The 26,486-nt window shown below is 35.4% G+C and overlaps 1 protein-coding gene across 2 annotated transcripts in view; it reads left to right on the top strand.

Annotated features, from left to right (window-relative positions):
- Positions 1-16,323: 16,323 nt before the first annotated feature.
- The window catches only part of poc5 (POC5 centriolar protein homolog (Chlamydomonas)), a 16,194-nt gene continuing 6,031 nt past the window's right edge, over positions 16,324-26,486 (top strand). The window contains exons 1-9 of one of the 2 annotated variants that reach the window (XM_088910893.1): positions 16,324-16,396; positions 17,325-17,411; positions 17,650-17,797; positions 19,058-19,159; positions 19,948-20,126; positions 21,601-21,777; positions 22,213-22,317; positions 23,151-23,330; positions 25,536-25,698. In XM_088910893.1, coding sequence (XP_088767019.1) covers positions 17,328-17,411; positions 17,650-17,797; positions 19,058-19,159; positions 19,948-20,126; positions 21,601-21,777; positions 22,213-22,317; positions 23,151-23,330; positions 25,536-25,698 — 1,138 coding nt within the window. In that variant the 5' untranslated portion in view covers positions 16,324-16,396; positions 17,325-17,327. The remainder of the gene's footprint in view (positions 16,397-17,324; positions 17,412-17,649; positions 17,798-19,057; positions 19,160-19,947; positions 20,127-21,600; positions 21,778-22,212; positions 22,318-23,150; positions 23,331-25,535; positions 25,699-26,486) is intronic. The other variant, XM_088910894.1, reaches the window with a different exon arrangement.

Here is a 26,486-nt window from a genome sequence, read left to right as displayed (position 1 = left end):
TAAAAGACATACCTGTGGACGTGTGTTATAGGGGGGAAAAAAAATCTCCAAGCTGATAGCTATTTTACCTTTCCCAACCACGACAACTCTGAGCTTTTTAACTGTGTCCTTTCACAAGGATTCAAAGACAGCTGTACCAGCAAGACATAAGAGAATTGGTTCACACATCACCCTAGAACACGACAATCAACTATTTTTTAATCTCTCCGCTGATTTTAAAATCAGCAGACAACTGATCCAAAGGGTGTAATTCGTGCAATTCATCTGATGGCAGCTAAATCCTTTTGTGTTTTTTTACTGTCCTCCCTCTCTCTGTCTCCCATTTTCTCCCATTCTGCCACCACAAGCTAATGTTCATCTGCTGTAAATCTGCATCAGCAGTATGCTAAATATATGTTGCACATGAGGTACCTTGGCATGTAATTCATTTAGTAAATAGGGTGTTAGACAGTTGACACAAAACAATGGATCTCACATTACAGACCACTATTATGATGAAATCATTGGCATTTAGGTCCCATGACACAAGGGCCAAACTACATGTCGCAGCGGGTTTTTCTATGCCTAGTCCTTTGTGTTTATTATGATCTTATTCATTTGAAAAATGCTCTCATCCATGAAGTTGATGGTAATTGTCAGGTAGACTGCCAGTCTGCTGTTTCCTTCATTCTCAGAACTGCATTAACTGCATGAAGCAGGTGCCAGGTACTGTTTGTGTTTCATGAGCAAAGCAGCTCAGTATATCATGCTTTTACAAGGTGGAAAAAGGGAATAGCTGATTGCACTGTGCTGACAGGCACGTTTTAATTTCAGCTGTGAATCCTCAGTCTGATGTGCCATTAGATCTGAAGTTTCCTACATTTTTGGAAGCAAAACCAACAGGGACGTGGTATATTCGACTGTTCTTGTCCATGTGTTTTCAGATTAAGTTATAAATGTAATTCATTGAAATTCAGATACGGGCAGAAGATACAGAATTGATAGACAGCTGAGACAGCTAGATAGATGGACAAAGTAGTGATCTTTACTCTTGTTCATAACAGGATTTTCTGAATAGCATTTCAATTGAAACAAGCTTAACAACTTTAAACTATACTGTACATAAATTAAATAAATGGATCTACATGTGGACAGTTTGTCATGTCTTCAGACACAGACGTATTAATTGAGTTTGCAAGACAGTAACAGGAAAAACCCCTACAATCTGGAAAAGGGAATTACTAAGGAATTACTGGCACTTACAAGTCTTCCTATCTAATTACAGGACTGCCACAGGACTATTGACTTAATGTGACACAAAGGTTTACAATTGTACCGTTAGTAAATTCAAGGGAACCATTGTATTAATAACAGATTACATGCAAAACTGAAAAAGCAGTGGCAGCTGACTAAGCTTTATTCTTTCAAGTAGAAGCAAATGATTCCTTCTGTACGTCTTTTCTTTGCTTCATTTTTTTAGCTCTGCAGGGAATTGTGGCAGTATATGTACCTGGGAACAAAGACTACAGGGAACAAAGTTTAATGGATTGTGATTACTGTCCTGGAACAGATTGAACCTCTTATAGCCTATGAGAAGACGATGTGAACTGAATTTAAACAAAGGGAGCATGATGGATTCCGTTGCAAACCACCAAGCTTAAGCAGGCTGTGTGTTTAATTTACAGTGGGGAAGAAAGCAATGATACAGAGTTTTAGTAAACAGACTATCAGCTTGCTATTAGCAATATCTCTAAAAGAATAAAAGAAATATCTTGTGACTCTTCTGTCCGTAGAAAATACCTTCTTGTTTTCTATGCTTAGCGATATTTTGAAGTGTAGTGTAATGCACTTCCATCCATCCATCTTCTAACCCCCTTATTCCAATACAGGATTACAGGATTAGAGCCTATCCCAACAAACAACGGGAGCAAGGCAGGATACACTGTGGATGGGACAGCACTCCATCGTGGGGCAGAGACACAAACAAGCACACACTCACACCTAGGGACAATTTTCCCAAAAGCCAATTAACCTGCCAGTATGTTTTTGGGCTGTGGGGGGAAACTAGAGCACCTGGACTAAACCCATGCGAACATAGGGGGAACATGCAAACTCCACGCAGAGAGCACCCCAGGAAATGAACCCAGGGTCTCAGCTTCTGCGCTATCTGTACCACCCTGCATAATGCACTTATAATGCTATAATTCTGTGTACAGTGTTACAAAAAAGTAGCAACAATGAAAGGTGCAAAATATTTTAAATTATAAATTGGGGTGTAGAATGGGTTTAGTGCGGGATGATGGTGGCAGAACGAGATTATTTTTTCGCTGGCCCTCAGTTTGGATCAGCGGCTTTTTCTCTCCAAAGTGACTTCTCATTTGAACCTGCTGCAAGCAGAAGCATTTCTGTCTTGCATGTGCTTTCCTTCCTTTTTCAACACTCGACATTTCCAAAAAGCGACAATCAGTGAAGAATATATGTGGCATTTTATCAAATTGGAAACATTCTGTCTGCTCACTTGTTTTTAAACCGTCAGATGTCAAAATACATTTTGTTTGAACTGGTCTGTGCTTCGGCTCTATTAATAATCAGTCATGTAATACAAAGCATGCCAACCAAAAAAAGCTAAACATCGCCTTTTAAAACTGCATACTAAAAATACATTTTTTGGCATAAACACGGTGTCAGCAAATATAAGGCACCCAGGGAGAGCTTTCAATGCATTGTTTAACCTTTATTCAGTTCCAAGAAATAAATTGCATAAATTGCCTTTTGGGTGCAAATTCTCTCCCAGTAAATAAAAATGTTAATGTTTATATACAGTACTGTTTATCTTAGTATTTAAAAATATTGTGACAATTTGTAATTAAATAAAAAATGAGGCATAACTGGAAGGAGTGAATATATTTTCAGGGCACTGTAAATGACTGGACTCAAGTTATAGTGCTGTATACAGATGTAACCATATGAGAACAAGAGTAAAATAACAATGTTAATGGCAAAGCAGTGCAGATCCTGCTAATGACTACATTTGCCATTTAACTGCGGTCTGAGCTGGCACAGTGTGTATCTGTCCAGATCTAGCCAATCTTCTCCACTGCACCACTGCACGATCACATTCCCAATAACTGGTGGTATCACATCATCTGCATTTTCCTTATATGGATCATCTTTATTGCAATATACTGTAGCAAATATGTTTCACATGATTCTCTTTTCATTCCTTAAAAACGTTTTCTGAGATTAAGTGCCCTCAGAAGGCTGTTCAGTGTTACACTAACGCGCTTTACCAAATTGTAAAAAAAAAATGATGCTACTAATTTGCTTCCCCTGTAGAATCTGTGGTGAGCGACATGAGCAACAATGCAGTCAGAAAGAAAGAATAATGCTATACACACAAGATGTAAAAAGTAAGAAATGAAAGAACAAGAAAATCCCTTTTTACAGCCTTGGATTCACAAAATAACAAAAAATAATAAATAGCTGAGCAACAGAATGTTGTCAAGGCTTGTTTAATAGTTCACATATACTTTCAGACATTAAGTCTGGACAATGTCAGTGATGCATTTTTCTTTGGATTAATATCTCGTAGTTTACCTGGCCAATTACTTGCTCAGTGAATATGAATTTGATCACCATTCCATTTCATAGGTTCCATTATGTTTTTCACAATTATGTCAATCTTTTTTATTTCTGTCACTATTTTATTTCTATCTGTCACACTAGCTCTGTACATTAATTTTTTTAAAAATATCAGCTAAAATAACTTTAATAATATAATAAATAGTTCTACACAGTCGTATAAAATTAAAAATGACAAAGTCTTTTCTTTTAAAAAAAATCAACATACAGACCACTGATGAAAAGCACAATATTTAATTTCACAAAATATTTAGAGCAATACAAATGGGGTAGCTTAGTTTAAACTGGTACAGATGGTATTAACTTTTTTCATCCACTGTTGAAATGGCAACAGACAACAGGTAAACACAGAACAAGAAACAGCAAATGTCTTAGCTGTGACATCTATAACCAAATATAGTACATTGTACATTGATTTGCTTTTAAGTGCTGAAGCTTCACTAGCCACACACTTCAAACTCAGTGCAGCCTCTTTTGCATAAAACTTTACAGTGTCTTTCTTATCTTCTCCAGTACTTTGCACAAAATCTAGGAGCCTTTCTTTTGAAGTTGCTTTGTAACTGTACGTTACTTTGAGTACCTTACTACTATGTAATCAAAAACAGTACATTAGTTTTAGCTGCATTATAAATACAAAGCCGTGCTACCAAATAGGGGTTTTCTTATTTGCCATTGCCCATTCCTGTGATGCTTTTACCTTGTAAAAATGACTTCAATCAGATTGCAAAATGTATACATTATGTATAAAAACTTAAACTGACCCATAAAAAAGGAATAGCAAAGCAACAGCTTTATGTACAGTAAGAATCACAGGATTTGTATCCATGGTAACAGTTTTAAAAGAGAATGTTTGTTTGAAAGGAACATTACCTTCTTAAGTAATCCCTCAAACTCATGTCATGACTGCCATTAAATAAATCATTATTTTTAATAGCTCAGGCAGGTAATATTGGTTTTAGGATACAACATTGATCAGTGTTTTGTTCATTTGCTCCCAGAAAAATGGCACGAGTGGACCACTGTTTATAACTACCAGGAAAAATGACATTTTTGGGCCCTTTCCTCTTTTCCTCTAATGAATTTATACATTTCACTTACAATAAGCCTTGGTGGTAAAGGAGAAAAAACTCAACTTGATTTTCACAAAACTGATGAGCATTTTCCCATCACTAAGGTTTCAGACCATGAGAAACAGCCACTTCTCTTTGATTCAAAAACTCCTGTACAGCTTTTGTTCCTATACACCCATTAACATTTACAGATAGGCAGCTGCTCTCCGTCTTGACTAAGGATGAAAGACTTGTTTGTGCTTTAAAAGGAAAAGACAATGCCTTTAACTCTTGCATGTTATTATTTTTTACAATATATTCTTTTCAATAAACATGCAGATTATTTCTTTCTCCATAAATGCATTAGGAGCTGCAGAAAGGTTGTGTAAATGCTTCATTTACTATCAAACTTTCAGTTAGCTCCAAACTTTTCAGTGCTGTTCAGCACCTGCTGTAATTCTCTCTAATTGATCTTGGTAGGTGGGGGAGGAGTTTAATGACCCTTTCTCTGGAGCTGCTCAGCTATTATCCTCCCCCACATATAATTATGTGATGCAACAAAGAAGAAAAAATTGTTGTGTTCCATATATAATTCCACAAAGGTGAGTTATAAATAAATACATATTGTAAACCTCTTTGACAAAGGAATACTGCGTTAGAACTAAGTAACAACAGCTTCCTCTTTTATAGTGAAGATTGTTAAGGACATGCTCTGAACCTCATCTGTTTTGTGTTAACTGATTACTTGGTAGAATAGGAGGGTCTGATTAGTGTAATTTAATCGAGGTAGTAATCACTTTTTTGTTAAATGTGTGCTAGACAAATGTAGTTCTGTCTACAGGACAAGTTATTAAGACAGTTCGCAGAAGTTTCAAAAGTTAAACAACATATGTAGTTTTTCTCATTCTTTATATGAAAAAATCACATAAATAAAGATTGCTGTACTGTGATGGACTGGCGTCCCATCCAGGGTGTATCCCCCATTTCTTACTGTAATAGGCTCCAGTTACCTCTCGACCCTGAACTGGCTAAAGGGATTAGAAAATGGATGGATGGAATGATACCTGTAACCCTGTCCTTTTGAAATTAATCAGGATCAGGCTAGTAAGAGATCCCTTACATCATCCCAGAATGTCATGTAAAAATACCTCAGCTAACAAGTAACCCCCAAAATAGACTAAAGAACTATCTAGCACCATCTTGGACAGTCTAAGCAAATACACATTTAAAATTTGTCAAATGACAAATCTTAATCTACACTTCCCCAAAGCAATGTGAGCCTCACATATAAATGAAACCTCTAATGAAACAGAACTGTGAAACCAGCCTTGAAGGTTTCATTTTCCAAAACATCTTTCCACAGGAGTGAATTGAAAGGAATAGGGACATAATGAAGGAGCTCCTAAAACAAGTTTTATCTTCATGCTTCAAGAGATATCTATGCCGCTGAATACTTTCCTATCCAGTGTTTGCCACATAGATTAGAGTCTGAATGGATTAACATTTGACAAGTTTCTGTGGAGGTTTCCAGTCCTGTAACACAAAGGTCTCAGTGAATTTCACCTACACCTGAATTTTAAAGGTAAAACATAAAATCCAATTGAAATAATACTCTCACATAAAAGCCTACATTTACTTCATCTGTCTTCATTACTGCATCAAAATACTGTATGCCTGTAAAGTATTAAATAGAACTGTAACCAAAATACATAATACACCACATTATATTACTAAATGGTCTACTTAATAATCCATTCTAACTCCATGCTGTCCTTGTAGAGACAAAGTCCAGCAACTGTATGTGCCTCTTGAAAATTCATGCATGACTTTTTTCAATACTGCAAATCCAAAACACAGTGAAGCTTCTGTACCAACTCAACTGTCACTGACAATGATGGAAACCACAGTTCTTTGCTCAGGTGTTGCTGTGCATATAAGAGCCATATATTAAGTTGTGTAACTACTAAAACACATCACAAATAGTATCACTTGTGGTAAAAATGAATCGATTGTGGTAAAAATGAATCATGTGAAGATACAAGTCAAGATTTTTTTTCTTGTTTGAACCTTGTTGTTTAGGGTTAAGTGTAGTAAAAAATATTTTAACTGAATAAATTAAAATTATTTAAAAAATAAAAAAACATCTGAATTATAATAAAATAAGACTACAAATGGCCTTTTAAACCTGTGGCACTACTGATAAAATAGAGCAACTAAGATAAATGTAGCACATTGATGCAGATATAATTTGTAAGGCACTGCATGACCTTTAGATCAGATAAGCTGCCCCATATTCTCAGAAAAAAATACAACAATTGTGTGTATATTACGAGAAACCTGCAGTATCCTACTATTTCACATGCAAGCGAGTTAATAGCCGTTGGAATGCTGCAATGAAATAGTTATCACTCAGAGCAGACTTTCTTTATTATTAAAAAACATGATTCCACCCACTGAACACCCACTGCTCTTGTCTTTCTGTGCTGGATATGACTATTGGTGATGGAAAGCAACAGACAATTACCTAATGGTGCAGAACAAGCTCAAAAAACTCTGGATCGTGCTCTATCAGGACAGCTATCTTCTGTCTGACTCACTGTGACTCACTCCAGAAACAATTGTGCTGTTCAAAAAAATATACAAATTTTAAACCAAGAACATCTGTGACAAACACATTAGTCAGCTTCAGAGTGAATTGTCTTCTGGGATTTATCACTCTCACCCGTGCTTGTTGATTGCTCACTGAACAACTGTGCTTGCAGGTGATTGTGAGAGTATTGTAGGTTTTTGTGCTTTTAAAAAATCCCTTCAGGATTAAGAATGAAGAATATAGATTCTATGGAGCGTGGTAGATAAGTAGGACTGTGCAGAGATTAAACCATAGAAAATACAGACATGCAACATTCCCATAAAATAAAAAGCGAAACACTGATCGCCTTATATTTTTCCTTCTTTATTCAGTTTTAGTGGTGGGATTTATGGGTTTACAAGATTACCATAATGTTATTCTGGGGTAGCCAGTATCTGTTACAACTGCCAGTACCACCATGTGCAAAAGAATAACTGTGATTGCATCCTAAATGAATAATGAACCTTTCTCTGGAGTGCTCTTGTGACCATAACATAATATTGTTTTTAATATCCCTTTGTGATTTGAATTACTGTGTGGTGTTTTTTAAATTTCTTAATTTTTATGTCAGAACAGTATTCACCTTTTTCAGCTTTTTAGTCATATATTATTCTTTCTGTGTTAGCCGTTAAAAAATATTCAACAAAAATGATTGTTTCACTCACAAAGAGTCCACCCTTTCCTTGTGTAATTAAGGACAATTTGATTTAATATCATACATACAATATTAGCATTTTACATATTAAGTATTTTTTCAAAACTTTGAAATAAAAGTAATTCAAATGAGTTGGTCATTGATTGTTCACATTCTTTTATGAATAATTGGCCTTTTATAGTTTTGTCAGTTCACTAATATTGTTTTGCTTCACTAGTCGCATAAGGCTGTGGTAAATTGAACATCACAGCATCACAAGATATTTCAGAACCATCTGAGGTCATGCCCCAAAGACACCCAGGGCCAGGGACAGGGCTAAACAACACAGCATTTAGATTAGAGAAAAGCTGTAGATCTACTTAATGCCTGATCATTGTTTTACTCTCACCCTGTGTATTATAATAAACCATGACACTGTTGTTTCTTGCCAAAGTTTCAGATGTTAAAGTCAGAGGAAATTAACCAACTTGTGCTTTTTAAGACGTTCTTTCCTTTGTATTGCTTTATTGATTTGACACTAAAATGAAATGTTTAAGGACCTAATAGAAAACAATTCAATTAGTTCTAACGTTCCAAGCTAAATCTAAACAATTATTTAAGAGGACAAAATAAGGCTCAAGAAGGCCATCCAAGGCAACCTGACAGAAACTCAATACAAGCCTGAGTGATTGTTCAGGCTGTTTCTTCAGGGGTAAATACTATCAGCAAACGAATATGTGGGAGAACAACTTGCACCTTTTTTCTCTTAAATTATGCACATGTTGTTTTAAATAGTTGAATTCCTGTTTCAGTGCAGTTACTTCTAATGTCCTTTCCTCAGCCTTACTCAGAAGTCAATTTTACTTTTTTACTTTTGTCCCTACCTGCACTCCTCCTTTCTCTCGCTGAGTGTGTTTTACCTTTTAACCTTTTTTTCCCTTTTTTAAAAATGGCTCAATTTAATGCAATACTATTTTGTAAGCTAGGACTTTCACAGGTGTACCTCAGGAAAATTAACTTCAGTAAATTTCAGTGCAAGTAATTTTCAGTATTTCTCTGTCATTAGTCAGATTTCTGTTTTATTTGTTTTAGTTTTTAACCAATTACTTTAAAATTATTTTAATTAAGGAAAAAAGCTAAGGCCTTGTGCATTAAACAAAGTTGTTGTAGCATCTATATAATAATATATCATTCAAATATAATTAAAGTGTGTAATTCAGGGATGCCATATTATATCAAATGCATAACTGCATCTGGATGTTTGCATTGCAAATTAAGTTGTAGCATAGCTTCCTCCTTAATCTCTAATTATAATTCTAAATTTAATGCTGTCATTGGTTGTCATTTTGTGATGATATTTGTCAGACAGTCTTAAAAAAGTGCTTAGGGAAACCATACTGTGTAACAAAACTGTGTGACTGATCACCATTATTTCCACATTAGCTGTGAACTATGTGAACTATGGGGCTACATGAATGTAAGAATAATTAAAGGGGAACCGCAGTGCTATTTTTATATTTTGGGGTTAGAAAGAATCAGCATTGATAAGTGCATTTCAAACACAATAAAAGTAAAATGTACAAAGTAACTTCTAAAACCACCAATTTACATCACAGAATAATTGAAATTTCCACTTATGCGCCAGCCCCATATTCTGTGATTCAGAACAAGGCATGACAAGGTGACATGAAGTGACCCTATTACAGTACATTGCAAACAAGCAGGCTTGTGAATACATCTCTTTTAATCCAAAATAAATATTGCTCTCAACAGTTTTGCTCACAAATATTACTTACTGTACTTGTTAACTCTACATGCAGATCAGGTTGAAACATTTGTGCATTGAAATGTCTGCTGCACAACCCCTCACTTATTCACTCGTACTATGTAACTCGTGAGCAGGAAGGGCCGCATCACGTCACAGTTTGTGGGAACTCTCGCTCTCGCTGAGACCGGTGTTTTGCAACCACACGGCGACTTACAGTACTTTCATAAAGTTCACAATTTTGTGCTTATTTTGAAATTTGTCAAATTTTTCTATACCAGCAATTAATTTATTTTGTTTCCGAGGTTTAGTAATCAGAAATTGGGACTGCAGGTCCCCTTGAAAACTCTGCAGTCTTTTCTGTTCAAGAATGAAGACATTTGGTTCTTTCAGCGCAGGTCAGATTTTCTGAGTTAAATGAGAAGAGCACAGTGCCCTACTAAGATATAATGCAAATGATCTAGACCTTTTATTTGGGCTTGCGGCAGACATACTTTTTAAGATAGCAACTTGCTGTAATGGGAGCTGGTCCATGCTCCCGTGAAGCATAGTTTAGGACCCTATGCAGACGGTTTAATCCGGAAGTAAGTAGAGAAGGACAACAGGGAAGAGACATAGAGGATCAGGACAGGTTGACAGACAGGGGGGTGTGCCGGTGGTAATCCAGTGCTCGGGGGGCATGGCAAAGGCAAACTGATCGAGACAGTCCAAGGGGGAAATCCAGGGCGCAGTCCAGAGTCCAGGAACCGGGGGATGCATCCAAGATGAGACAAACAAGGTTAAAATCCGGAACGGAATCCAGAACAGGGACAGGGAATAAAACCAGGGTAACGAGGCCAGGTGCTCCGAGCCCCGGACTCAGATGGTCAGGACGCCGTGACGAATGTTTGTTTATACTGGCTCTCTGTAATCAAAATTATTGATTTATTTACATGGACCAAAAAGCAGCCAGAAGCATTTGTCCCACTACTTATGGAATGTCTTTAAAGCTGTAACACAAGAATTCCAGGATCATGTAACATACATTTCCAACATCTCTAATTTATTGCAAAAGGTCAATTTCTTTTAGACTGAATGACAAGCTTTACAACAGCTGTTGTAAAAAAACGGAACCTGAGAATGATGCTCAGCCATTGTACAAGTTTGTTTACATCCAAGAATAAACCTATCTGATGTTTTCACATGGGCTTGTTTAACAATATTAAGATGAATCAACAAAACATTCTCTTTGGTGCTGAAGGATTCTAAAATGGTTTAGAGTAGAATATGCCTTACTAAAAATACAAATCTGTATTGAGAGGCTTGTGATGACATTAACCATCCATTAATCCACTAACTGGGCTATTGAGCATGGTGCATAACGTACTGGTTTGAAACATAAAATATAAATGTACAATGTAATCCATATGTTGTTGGTATTGTTTGATTATTTGATACAAGTTTAGGTTTTTAATGTCACTTTCACAGATGAATTTGAGAAATTAAGTGTGTAGTTCTTAAGGGTTAGCACCAAGAATTGAGATCATACAGGAAAAAAAATCTTTAATAATTATATGAGCATCTTTAGACTGCAGTTAGTTTCTAAGCTTTGTTTAAATGCCACAGTATTAATTAACTTTTTGCTAAATAATTTATCAATGCCTGTATCACTTGTTACTTGTCATTGGTCTATGTTTACTCACTTTTTAATGACCATAGACAAGGTTAGTGCCTTACTTAGCTTCATTATACAGTAAGTCATTTAGAAAAACTGTTAATTATTTAATTAACTAATAATTATTTATTTAATCATATTTTGTATAGAAATTTGTAGCTCTCTTTTTTCTGTTCTCTGTAGTAATGACATGGCAGCACAAAGTGTTAATATGAGATGAGATGGTGCTACCCTCTTAAAACCAAAATGTGTAAAATAGACATTGATTCAGATGATTAATTGACTCGTCTCTGCAAAATTGACTTGATTCTAATTATGTTGATGTATTTCAGAACAATAACTTTTTAATTCTAGTACATAGAAATTGAGGTAGAACATTATCACTGACATTATGTTTTCTTAGGGATTGCAATATCTGAGATGATGTTCCTGCATATACAGTACAATATTGCTTTTCAAGACAAAATTACAGGATTTATTTGTGGTTTACAGTATTCATTACATGAAACAATGGCATAAAGATAAATGTTTCCACACTAAAATAAAGTTAAGGCAGAGGGGGAAAATAGTATAATCTACAAAAAACCTATTCAATATGTCACAACAGTATGCTGACTCTGGAAGAACTGTCAGATCGCTTTGTCTTTTGAAGTGGAAGGCATACTCATTACTCATCAACACTTGACTCGTAACAATCGGCACAATACTGCTCTGTCAGGACCAGCATCCATAAGTGTGACTTTATTAACGCAATCAGCTTTTTGCATTTCTTGTACTAACAAGACTTAAACTAAGGAAAACAATGAAGGCGATGGGCACAAAAACCTTAGAAATATAACCATATGTTTTCACCCCAGATTATTTCCTGTGGCTGGTATGGTGTCACAGTGGTTAGCATTGCTGCCTCATACAGGTAGCAATGTGCGGTGTTTGTATTGTATGTTCTCTCTATGTTCATTTGGTTTATTGGCTTTTGGTAAATTTGGTGTGAGTTGTGTTTCCTTGCTTTGCACCTTTTACTTGCTGGGATAGGCTACAGCTCTCCTGTATTGGATGAAGCAGTTAGAAGATGGATAGATTATTGCCTGTGCAATGTTAACTGACTAACGGACAGTACATTGTTATAAGATCTTGTCATATAGTTGTGGAAAATGTGCGCAATGTCTCCACCAGCCTAGGCCAGGTCATTCCCATGCTTTTGTGAATGTAATAGAGAATACTACAGGTATTGATCATTTACACAGGTTTACCTGACTTGAATAGACCATGTAATCAATAGCAAAACTTTCCAAGATTTGTGTCATCATGTTCTTACATTGTGTCAGCAGCCCCACTACATAACAAATCAGAAGGAAAAGTAAGATAACTTATCCTGTTGATTAAGGGGGAAATTTAGGTTTGTAACTCTGAGCAAGCCAAAAGTGGGATTTAGCTAAGATACCAAGGTTAACAGCCTTATTCCTCAATTAACATCTTATCTATTGGTCTGGAGATTCTAGCTCACAGTGAAAAGTGACACCTAATGGTAGACAAACCATTGTTGTTGCAGCAGCAGCTTGATTTATTTATTTATGAAGATCTCCAAACTAGTACTGATCAGCTCCCTCTCTACTTAGCTTCTAAACATTTGACAGCATTTGATTGGACAATATCAGGCAACATGGTGGAAAAAAGACTTGTCCACTCCACATTTTGTTTAGATCTTAGTGAATGTTTACTTGAGGCAAACCCAAATAATGATAGATTGTTGTTTTGCCCAAAGTGAATTTAAGTATGGTCCTTTAGAGTTAATAGGGATTCCTCTTGTTTAAAGTTAACAGTTAATAACTGGACAATAAAAAGTGACATCCCAAGAAGTTCAACTGGTACCAGCCCTAATTGGAGAGATATCATCCAGATGGTGACATTGGCAGTCTCTAGCCTTGAGCTCCATGACTAGTTTAGTGGTAGTCACCACACAGTGGTGACTCAACACTATACCTTGGATAGAAGTCTATCCTTTCTTCCACTAAATATTGTTTTGTAAAAGTTTTACTTGTCATGTAGAACTTTTTTGTGCTTGGACATTATATCTTCCTACTTATGTTTAACATTAGCAAGGGATGCAAAGGAACAAGTAATAGGTTTATTCCATGCTGAAAAAAAGAAGAAAGAGAACACAACGTTTTGGGCGTGGAGCTTCTTCAGGTGCTGACACCTGAAGAAGGCTCCACGGCCGAAACGTTGCGTTCTCTTTCTTCTTTTTTTCAGCATGGAATAGAACTATTACTTGTTCCTTTGCAGCCTACGCATGCTGACGCAGCTACCCACCTGAACTACATTAGCAAGGGATATCAAGGAGTCTGAGTAATGACTGAGTATAAAAGAGTCTTGAGCTCCTGTGACTGCTTCATTGTGTCTTAATTCTATAACCTAATAACTTTAGTCTGGCATCCCACAGTTTCTACTGTCTCAGGACACACAGCAGTTTCACCCCAAAAGACTTAATGATTTATTATTATTATTATTATTTCAAAATGTTTGCCTTGACTTGAATCAATCTGAGAGAAGGAGAATGCAATGATAAAATAAGTAGAGCTACACACAAACTTAATGAATACCCCCTACCTCACAGACATCTCTCCAACCCTTTTACTTTACTATTAAAATCATTATTTACACTGCTTCTACCATACTTGAACACAGTTCTAGTTTGGGTATCTAAACAAAAACTTTTAAAAATACAATGTGCTGAAATTTGTTACCTGCATCTTATTCTCTCTTTTGCTGCTTCGATTTGAATACAATGAGGTAGTGAAGAAAAATTGAAACATTTCCATAGCAACAGCTCGCAGATATTTTTCATTTCCTTTGCAATTTAAAATAAAGGTAATATTCATCAAGAATTATGATGTCTGTGGCAATATAATACCACATTTTAATGCAATAACCTATTTTCTAAAACATATATTTTAAAAAAGTGTTGATTTCTCCCGTACCAGGAGGCCTGGACTTTTTTTTCGGAAAGCTGAATTCTCTGATGTCTGAGGAGGAATGCTGTGAGTCTCAGAAAGCCTATGTGTGACTCTGAAATCTTGATGGAACAGAAAATTTCAAATGGAAATATAAGTGTCCCTTTTTACATAATACATTTTGTGCTTTGTGCAGTCATGCCATATTTCAGTACTGAAGTACAGCTGAAGTATATCATGCTGATGATCATTTTGGGTCAGGGTTTTGTGCACTCACAGAGCAAAGACCTTTAAAAATGCCCCCTGCTCTTTAAGTCTGGGCTTTGTTTTCAAGGACTAGTCTTCCTGGCTGCAGCTTGACGGCATCATACTCTGTCTTCTGAATTCTGCAAGCTGGCCCTGTCACTGTGAGTTTATGTCAATTGTGGGTAATTCCATTAACCAAATAACTGAGGTCCTAACCTTTGGGACTCCTCCTGTACCTACAGTTTTGCCTGAAGAGTAATAAACCGGTGCTAGTGTATTAACTCTTTCGGAGTAGCCTATAGCAGTAACCACCTATCATTGCTGAAGCAATGTGTATTTTTTCCATTCATCTTTTCCATTTTCAGACCACTTTATCCAACACAGGGTCACAGGAGAGCTGCAACCTATCCTAGGAAGCAACACACGCAAGGCAGGATACACCCCTTAAGGGATGTTAGTCCATTGCAGGGCAGACACAGACACAAGCATTCATACACTCACACCAGGACCAGTTTTCCCATAAGCCAATTATCCTGCCAGCATTTCTTTGGACTGTGAGGAAACCAGAACACTGGGATAAAACCCATGTGAACACTGGGAGAACATAGAAACTCCACAAGGATAGCACTGCAGGTCCAGAACTGCAAGGCAGAAATATAAGCATTTATAAGGACACAGAAACATAGACTTGTTATGAAGTCTTGCATTCACAATCCAATTGTTTTTCTCGAGATATTAAATTCCTTTCTAATAGGCATGTATTGTGCATATGGGAAAGTTCTGCTTTATGAAAGTAAATTAAAATCCAGGAACATGATATACAATTTGCAGTTCAATCCATGCTGCCAATACTAATACTTTAAAGGAGAATGATTTTGTAGAAGGTGGATTTTTATCAAATAAAGGAAAGTGTTCAGTATGGCTTTTTAAATGTATATTATATACTCTTTGCAAAGTAAGGGTTTCTGAAGATAAGATGTAATACAGTGTTTAGAAGCAATGAGTACCCAGACTTGAATTTTGTGAATGAATTTTGCAAACACCTGTCCATTGTGCCTAAATTGATTACACCTCTGTTGGTGAAAAAATAGCATTAGCATATTTGTTGAATATTATTAGCATTTTAAGTAAGCATCTCTAAGAATAAAAATGTTTATTTTTCAGCTATATATTTAAAATATATATAATATTATATATTAAATAACAGCTCTTAAGACAGATGAATCTTTTGTTTGCAGATACTGTATCATTTTTTAATTTGCAAGCTTACTGTCATTTATAAAGGATAAATCAAGAAGACAGAAAGGGCTGAAGGATAGCTGAGACATATTTTTCATTTTCCAAAATTCTTTCAATGTATTAATTATAATACTTTTACCATTATATTTAGATATTTTTCCAAAATGATTTTTATTCTCGTTTATTGAAATCATAGCTCTTACTTGATGCACAATAACTTTATAACTGTTGTGCATTCGTCAATACTCCTTGGTCTTTTCCGTTTACTTCGAGTTTTATTATTATTTCCTCTACATTAATGTTACACAGCTAACGACTACAGCAGCACCAACTCCTATCTGCCTACAGGCTCGAAGACAACCGCAATACTGCGGCTCAAAGGGAGGAGCTTTGGCGTCTTTTCCTGCTATGGAGTTGCCACAGATACCATGGTCGATCTGTATCCAATCAGAAAAGTCCGTCTATTCTAACTACAGACTGAAGTAGCCAATCGGATTTTATAGTATTAATGTGTTTGTCAGTTTGAAACTGTCAGGAAAATAAGCGAAAAGTTTTAAAGTGGAAACAGATAAGCTGTCACACATAGTTACATACTACAAGAGTTTAAGGTAATTATAATTAGGGCATCTAAACGTCGAAACCTTTAAAAGGTTGATTTGGTTAGAGAACTTTCTGATTAATGAAGCTATGTAATTAAGTTTTATCTTCTGAGATAGCATCGTGCTCCAAAATTTCTCCCTTTTGCTCTAGTTTCGTTACTAAAGTACATTAATCGCTGGCAGAAAAAAATATTTTGTAATTTGTAATTTTTTATTTTGCAGAAATATTTATTGTTGCATCGCAAGAACTTCTAAGGATAGCTTTTTGACATTTGGGGAGTTAGGACCTCCTTTTAAATGCAATTTATGTACCAGATTTAACGAATATTGTTATGATTTATTGTGGCTTTCTTAGACACAGAACTATCAGATGGGTTTCAAACAGAATGTAGTTATCAGAAATACAAGATCGGAAGATAAAATAAATGGAAATAATTTACTGTATTTTACCAGGAGGAGAAATAACACTTTAGCGTCTTATATCAGAATGAAAGGTGCAACTTAAATGCATGTTTTGGCCTTTTGGTTAACGGTCTGCTTTTTATTGTATGCCCGGCACATTAGGATTCTTAATTTCTGAATTTTGTAAGTTGTGTATTTGGTTTACAGAAGATAAGACAGTAAGATATTAAACTTGGAGTGTCCAGGGAATCTCCATAAAAATGACTTCTTTCACCCCACGTCTGCAGTGATATTTGATGTCTTACCATCGTAGTTAAAGAATATTAAGCAGGAAAAGCTTTTTTTTTGTATTGCGTCATTCTGTTATTCACTTCCTAATTTTTTTCTTACAGTGCAGTTTAATATTTTGGGATCAAAGTATACTGCGATTTATGATCACATGTTCATAATGATTCTTAAAGCAACTCACTGTAAATGCATTTGACTGAGAAACATCTATATACAGAATCTGCTCTATATTAGAATTTTTTTTCAGCAGATGTCTTCTGATGAAGCTGAGCCAAACAGTCCAGTCCTACCTAAAGATTCAGATCGCGGAAGTTCAGTCTCTTCAGAATTGCAGGTCAGTAAGTTTACTTTGGTTAACATGATTAAATGTAGTGTTTGGTGTCATATTAAAGTATCTATGAAGAGTTGTATAAAATTTATAGTAACAGTGGTTTTAATGATAAGCAATATCTTTACTAAAAGCAACTCTGCAAAGCACCACCTGGAGTGTGGATAGTTTACTGAATAAACTGGTGCTTCTTTGTTATCGGGAGTGATTTTGCTGCATTATTCTGTGTCTGATTGTCTGACAGGATGAATATGAAGAGCTGCTTCGCTATGCTGTTGTAACTCCCAAGTTTGAGCCCAGTGCCCTCAGGCAGTCTCAGCATGGCTCTCAGCTGACAGCAGATGGTAGAATCACAAGCTTAGTGGATGATGTTCTTTCCCAGCATTCTGCAGGTACCATTTTCACAGGCTATTGAGGCGTTAACATTAAACACCTCAATAACTCCTTGGAATACTTCCCCTTTATGTGTCATTTATTTTATCTGGTCAAGACAGCTCCTTATACAGTATGGTTCAATACTGTAAATGTGCGATCTTGCTGTTGAAACCAGTATATACTAAGAGGCATTAAAAAGAAAATAGTAAAGTGTCCAGTACTATTTGTTGCTTTTTAGTGTCTCTCATTTTATCTGGACATTTGTGTAAGCATCTTACTTTGTGTCATTCATATTATGAAGTATAAGGGTGTTCCAATAAATAAGGTATTAAGAGGTACCCTTGTGTTAGAATATGTGGAGTACTGTAACTCCCTTAACAGTTTTGCCTTGAGCCCTGAGTGAGTTCACCTTCTCTCTGTGACAATGCAAATTAAAGTTGACTGTCCTGGTTTATGTTAAGTCAAACAGTGAAGAAAGCAGTATGATTTGTTTTTGTGTGAACAAAGCAAACTACACCAGCTGAAATTCACAGGTGTGAGTGTTACTGAATACACTGAATGAGTGTGGTATAAAAATATATTTTATAATTGCACAATTAACTTTCAAAACGAGCAGCAAACTGGGCATCCAAGCACATCCTCAATTGGTGTGAATGTCTGCTACAGAGCAGGCATAATTAAAGAAGAAAAATATCTGAAATTTACTTTTGTTACTTGAAATGGAGTCTACCTGCAGAAGGATTGTGTTACACTGCTCAGTAAACTCATATTGTTTGATCATGTTGTCACAACGGTGTATGTAACAATGTGTTAGCTCATCTGTGAGGGATCTTTTAATGTTCATATTTTACAAAATAATATAACAAGTATATTTGGTAGATACTAAAATGTGTGACAATTCATTCGTTTATGGTTTGCCATTTAGTAGTATCAAGGCAAAAAAATCAATTTAATGCTTTAAATGGTAATAAACATACCATTGAAAGCTTCTTTTCTTTCATACACAGTATTCAGTAGTTCTTTTTACCTGTCAGTATCATGTTATGTAATTAGACATAATTAGTTTGAGAGGTGGTCTGTGAAAAGACTTTAGAGATTTGAAACTCTTTAGTAGTGATCACCTGGCATGTGGCCAAAATATGTTCTGTCCTTCAGAGGCTGTTTTGCTTTGTAATTAAATTTTGATATTGACGTGGAACCATTTCTAGATTAGAATTGGATATCTTGTGCCATCTTATTTTGTGTTATTTGTTCTTTGCTGCTTGTACGTGCTTCAGGATCAGCTTCTGAGCATGAAGAAAGCAGGCACAAAGAACTAAGGGCACAGAGAGCCCCCACAACAGACATGGAACCTGAAGCACAGTTAGAGAAGCTAGAAGGTAAACTGAGTAGATTGCCGCTAGCAGGTTTGCTTCTAAGCCACTTTCTTCAAGGAAACAGGTGTTCAAGAAATGCTGGAGTTATCCCTTTTTTCTAAACTTTATAATAATTGACTATTTCAAGAGTTTATCTGGTTCATATAAGAGTTTATAAAAAAATATTACAACATTCCATATTGCATTGAAAACTTTTTAAGTTGCTGAACCATGAAATGAGTCCATTTTGTAATGAGGAAAAGTCCACTAAACAGTTTTTTAAAGGTAAATTAAAAATATAACTACGTATGAAAGCATTCTTACATGTTAGTGGGCTTAATAATGATTTGAATACACCGATTTGAAATCAAACTTGCTAAATAAAGGTAACATTAAAAGTTCTAGGACATACCGCTGCTGTTGATACATACTGTAGCACTGCTTTGAAAAGGATACTGGCAAACTAATATTGCATACCCTATAGCAAAGGAACAAGTAAAGGTTTATTCCATGCTGAAAAGAGAAGAATGGAAACACAAAGAGACACCCAAAGAACACTCCACAGCCGATACTTTTTGTGTTTCCATTCTTCTCTTTTCAGCATGGAATAAACCTTTACTTGTTCCTTTGCAGCCTACGCATGCTGACGCAGCTACCTGCTTGCACAGCGTATAGTTTTCTTGTGCAAGGGCAAAAGAAAACTAGCAGGAACGTTATGGCATTGATTTTAAAATGTATGTTTATACCCACCATAGAGAGAAGTTGCAAATGGCGAGACTGTAGTCACACTTCAGGCATTTATGATTTTTCAGGTCAAGAAGCGCCCGTTAGAATTCTTTTTGAGTCTGATGTTGAATCCGGTAATATGAAAACACCTTTGGAGAGGTCCTTACAAAGAACTCCAGACAACCTAGTCACAGAAATATTTGTTTCTGAAGAAAACATTAATAGAATGGAAAACATACTGGATATCTGGGGCAACAACTTGAAGGTGAGAATGTTCAGGTGTTCATCGGACTTAATATGCACCTCTAAAATTGTTTTCCTGAATTCACTTAATTTAATCTTAATTATTTTTTGTATAATAGCAGATTTTGTAGGCTGGCATTTTACTTTGTCTGTGCTATGATGGGCAAATATGTGGCAGATTACATTAAATACAGCATATGCAAATGCAGAATATTACATGCAGATAGCAAAAAAAATAATGGGAAACACATTTTAAACAATATGAGATTGGTTCCATCTGAAATGGGGGATTGAACAAAAAAAATGACATTGTTCTAACAATGCTAAACATTTGCAAAATAATATACAGAAACAAAGGGTGACATTCTGTACTTTAGACTAAATATTTTTTTTATTATCTTTAATACCGATTTCATTAGTACACAGCAAAAATAACAAATTTCACTTCACTGTCCCAATACTTAAGCCTTTCACTGTGTGTACAATTTTAATATCATAATTTAATTGTGTTTATGTGATGCTTACATTTTACATACTGTTTGTACTGGCCTGAATGTCATTTTATTAATTGTATCCTACCCACTGTGTTGTATTTAAACTCAACCTGAATATTATAAGCTGTATTGGATGAGGGCATTTGTAAAACATATAACGTTTTTCATGTTTGAACTGTTATGTCCATAATATTGATATTGAATATCATAATATTCAATCTAGCACAGACACTGCTGTGTACAAGACATTTTGCAGAAAAATATGTATGGCAATTGTCTACATTGGTTTAACTATTTTAAGATTATAGAAAGGAACAAATTGTAATAACAAAGAATGCTTGACAGTGATTCAGTTAGATTTAATTGGTAAATGTGATGGATTACAACACTCTAAATTGTAATCCATATTGATATCTAATTTCTCCTGAGCTGTTGTGATTAACACTGTTAAACTTTCCAATCATTGTGGGTTAAAAGTTGCTTAATTGTACGCTTCGTTTCTTGTCATACAAACTAAGCTGCAGTAGTAACAGTTATTATATAAGTGAATGTTAAATAAGTTGTTGGTACTCATAACATACATATAAACCTTTACACAGTGTCCTTTGTTTACCATATGCATTTAAGTCTTATTATGTTTTAATTACATACATAGAAGCTGTAATTGTTCAACTATTGCATGATTTACCAGAAATAGACCCAAAATAATACTCTTGTGAATTTCATGTTATTAAAGCCATAGACTAAATGAAGGTCATAGGGCACAATATACATTGTTATGACAGCTACAATAAACATGTACCAATTAATGCTTAATTTTGCAGTACAGCAGTAAGTATCAAGTAGGTAAACTACATATGTTGGAGCTTGAGGGACTTTCCTGTAGGGAGACACTTTCTGGCTTCTGGAGTATAATGAAATGTGTTTAATAAGTCTCTGTGACCTTCAGCTTTAAAGGGGCGTTTTATACATACTGTAAGATATTGTGTACTTCTATGTCAGGAAAATGTCATGATGGAGCTGAGAAAGTGGAAGGTTTCCTTCATTGAACAGCACAGACGGGAACTGAAGAAGGAAAGGGAAAAACATGCTTCCCAGATGTCTGAGTTAGTGACTGAAATGGACAATCTAAAGGAATTGTTACATACCTACGAGATATCAAACCAAAGGAAGGATGAGGTATGATGAAAATTATGTATTATTAGCATACAGTACATGTGACTGAAACTCATTTCCCAATTACATTACTGTATATTGGATTTACATATAAGAAGTGGACACTTTTGAAAATATAGCACAGTTTTAATTCTTGGGTTTGAAGGTCTCTTTATTACTGTTACTGGTAACTTAGTCAAGTTTAAGAGAATATAGATGTCTCTATGTTAACCTTTGCTGGTAATAAACTTCACATTAAACTGGTTATCTTGGAGAGTCTCGGTAGTTTTTTCATTTACCTTTTGTGATAAAGTAATTACATTAGTTAGCTCTGAACATTATTTTTTGTAAATCCTATATAGAAATAAACTCCAAAAATGTTTGATGGACCTACAGTATTGTGTTGTCAACTGTGAAGAAATTTGTGCTGAACAGTGAATACATTCATTTTCTTTCTAGGTGATCTCTAATCTGACCCAAGGCATAGAGAGACAGAGGGAGAAACTTGAGCTGATGCGAACCTTCACTCACTGGAGAATGCAACATAGTGAAGCCAGGGAGGAGGTAACACTGATGGGCATGAATGTGATGGCTGTGTCGCTTTACTGGAAAAGTTTAGTGACTGGAATTCAGCTCAGATGAGGAGCAACAGTGCATGGCTTTCTCTGTGTGCCTTTCATATTGAAAAGCTAACTTTAATAAGGATTGACATAAAAAATGTTTGCGTTATTAAATAAAAACAAAAGGATACCATATATTAATTCCAGGTATTTTTGTATGACTTAAATCATGCAGTAGCTGGGCAGTTTTCTATAGGATTCATCTATTGTTAAGTTTTGTTTTTGCCAAAAAAGAAGACATTTAATTAAATGCTTTTGGAGCATTACTTTATTGAAATCTAACGACTAGGCTGACAGTCCTGGATTTATGGAAACACATAGTCTTTTTTAAAATTCATGAAGCTGGGTTTAAATGCATACTGTAAATGAAACAGATTTATAGGATATTTATAGAACAGAGAGATTAACATAGAGATGTTAGATAAATGGGTCACTAGAAGGTGTACTGTAGATTGTATTTACTTTAGCTCATCTTTTACATTATTCTAGAAATACAGGGTAACATTCACAAAACTTGCCATTTAATTTACAAAGATGCATTAGAAAGACACAGAAAGGTATAAAATAACTTTTAAGTGTGCCAATCATTTGAAGCCTTCATAATGAAACCAGGGTGTGTTTATTTAACGTGAAATCTTTTCTCAAGTCAACCGATCATCTTTTAATTTACTCTTAAGCTATGTGGCTGTAATGAATGATGGCAAGTAGAATGAAAACAATTTGCTTTTTTATGTATTTGTATCCATGAACGTTTTTCACCCAAGTCTTATTTTCCAGGCTTATGCAAATAGTCTAGCAGATCAGCATTACAGGCTGATGCTGAAGAAGAAAGTGTGGGCAGCCTGGCACTCTGTCATTGAGGTCAACTGGAGAGAGAGAGTGGAGCGTGCCTGTCAGGCAAGAGCTGAGGAGGTCTGCCACCAGTTATCCAGTGACTATGAGGCAAAGATGGCAGAGGTAAATGTGTAGTTCAGGAAGGACTTTTGTTGTGATTTATTGCATATTTATTGTCTTTCATTTATGTGTTATTTTCAGTTCATTTCATTCCATGCATTTGTTTTTTGGGGGCATTTTTTCTTGGTACATCTATGTGTTTTATTATGAAGTGTTAGTCTGAAGTCTCTAAACCAAACACACAAACATTTTTCCTCTTCTATCATAATGACAGAAGAATTTGGGAGACAAGAACAAGATTTTACAATGCGTTGCAATCAGAAAAAAGCTATTCTGGTTAAAATATGTTGCTAGAAATGTTAATTGTCATTGAAATTAATTGCCATAGCCAAAATGGTTACAATGACTGAGTATGATTAATGGAGAACATTGCATGAGCCCAACTACCATGAAGCAAGCTCTGCAGTGTAGTCTACTGGTTACTCAGTTCACTTTGTGTGGGTGAAGAGAGTACTTATTGTTCCCTTTCTCATAAATACTGATAGATATTCCTTATCTCTGAGAAGATTCTTGTCCCCGAAAGAAGAACATTCAGAAATAAATGAGAAAGGTTTGTCTAACAAATGTGCTTTGATCATCCGTAAACATATCTTCAAAACGTCATATAAATGCATATTTTTGTAAAAATAAAATTATTGTCAAATTCTTTCCATTATGCACATACACCTATGATGTATTTTCATCACTGGGCATTTAAAGATTTGTATATAGTTTGCTTTATTGCTGATTAAAAGTTTGTTAGCGTTATTGACACCTAGTGATGAATCTGGGAATTTCTGGTGAGATGTGAAATCTTTGGGCAAAGCCAAAACTAGATGCTTAAAAAAAATTAAAATGTATATGACTAGCCTCTGAGATTTGAAGACTAGGTTGTCATATCTGTTAAATGTGAAACTATTATAGGTGGTTATCATATACACAAAATAGTCAGGTTTGTATTTTTTGTATTAAGTTGCTTAAATTAGATTAAAGTAAATTAAACTACACATTTTAATGACTTTGGGGTGGTTAATTCTTTTAAAAAGACTTGGCTGAAACCCCTCTTAGATGATGACGTGGCAGGGCTGTGTGAGAGAAACTAGGAACCTTGGAATGTAGAGAGAGCTTTGAGAATCAGATAACGGAGATCAAGTGGAAAGTACTACAGAAACACAGAAAGTTGGAGTTTTGGTTTTCACTAGTCTGAGGACAATCACACTGGGTCTGGGTTAGAAGAAATGAACACAGCTCTGTTTTGTCTTGAATGCTCAGAGAATAAGAGAAGAACAAATGGAACAGACAATGTATGAGAAGGACAATTGATGGATAGAGTTGGATCAATAGTTGATCAACTTCAAGCATGAGAAAGGAGTGTTTAGAAATCAAAGGACTTCAGTAAGGACTGCTCCTAAGGTTGAGTTTCTGATGCCTGCTTGCCAGCTGTAGTTTGAATGGCAGAGTCTCATCTGTGTCTTCTTACCAAGAAGGCAGGCATCAAGATGCAGTATTTCTAGCAACATTCAAAAGAAAAAGAGTGTCTGAGGTTTGGTAGTGTCCTAAAGCACAATGGGCTGTTGGGCATGTGCTTTTGCTAACTGGTAATGTTTGCAAAGTGTGTGGCAATGAAGTAGGAAGGATACCTGCAAAACACAGCATAAATCTTAAGAAACTGTTTGTGCAAGTCACATGATATTATAGGCACACAGTTATTTGTAATGGTTCATAATGAGACATAAGTTCTTGTCTTTGGCTGAAAATGTATAAAAAAACTCCAGGTAGAAAGAAATAAACAAATGGTGGAAGACTTGAGAGCAGACCTTCTGCAGATGCAGCTCAATTACAGTGATCCTGGTATTTTTGTTATATTTTGATAGTTCTCATGCAAGTTGTTTTATCATGTTCTGTAGAATTTTGGAAATATGGTGGGGTTTTTTCGGATTCAAGCATTACTGAAATTTAGGAATTACAATGGGAAGTAATTGTATTTTGTTGCATTACTTATTGCAACTAAACTTATTTTTAAGCAATATGTATGACATGAAATTAGAAATTTAAGACCCATATGAATACACAAAAGGCAGTAAAGCATTAAGTACTGGAAGCACTTCCTAATACAAGATGATATGACCTGTGAAAACCATTTACTGGACCAAGTAAAACCCCAGCTAATGCAACGAAAACACGCAGTATTATAGAAATGAATGTAAATTTTAACTCTTTCAATTTCAGCTGTGTGAAGAACTAAGCAATGCAAGAGCTGAGATCCAAAGGCTGCATTCGGAAAGGGACCGATATGAAGATTCCATGAAAAAGGCATTTATGCGTGGGGTGTGTGCCTTGAATATGGAGGCGATGAGCATGTTTCATGGAAGAGAGAGCAGGCTTGAGTCTGGTAAGTAAATTTGAAATGTCCTTAACCTAAAACAAAATTATTTGTGCCATATTCTAAAATGCACTTCCAACTTGATTTTTCTTTACTATGTTCTGAGATCACCATTAGTGTAAGATATTGTTATAGAAGAATCTAATTAATTTTGTTGCTGCTTCTGCTGGACACTAAAAAGTTCTTACCTGCCCAGAAGGCCACTTAAAACCTTTGTGAAATTCAGAAACAAATTAGCTTGGAACATATTTTCTTTAAAAATGATGTTTCTTTAATTTTTCATTACCGTTCCAGTGCTACTGAATACTATGTTGCTTCAACTGTAATACCCACAGCCCACCCCTGTGGCAGCAAGAAAACTTCAGACTGGTCCACTTAGTTTACAGGGGAGTGTAACAGGAAGGAGTTGCAAAATTATTACAACATTACAGAAATTTCATTTCTTCCATGATGATAAAAAATATTATTTTCTGCCCTCCTTAGCATGTTTACAATCTTTTGTGTGTTTGTATTATCCTCATATTGTTGCAATTTTCCCATTCCCCCACACACTGGAAGAATGCTCTTAACAGCTAAAACATCTTTTCATCTTTCTGTTTAGTTTTTGGGATTGAATTAACTTCTTCTTTATCCTAAAAAAACATCCTGATGTGTAATCTTTTTTTAAGTAAAGCTGTTCTTAACTCCCTTTTATTTATTTGTATAATACACTTTTGACCAAACACAGAAACAGATGCATGCTGATGCAGCTACCCACCTGAACTGCATCTGTTAGTATTGTTTTTGGTCTTTTGTAA

Source organism: Atractosteus spatula, chromosome 3 (assembly GCF_055471065.1).
Source record: "Atractosteus spatula isolate fAtrSpa1 chromosome 3, fAtrSpa1.hap1, whole genome shotgun sequence".
Taxonomy (NCBI): Eukaryota; Metazoa; Chordata; class Actinopteri; order Semionotiformes; family Lepisosteidae; genus Atractosteus; species Atractosteus spatula.
This window is presented reverse-complemented; position numbering and strand designations above follow the sequence as displayed.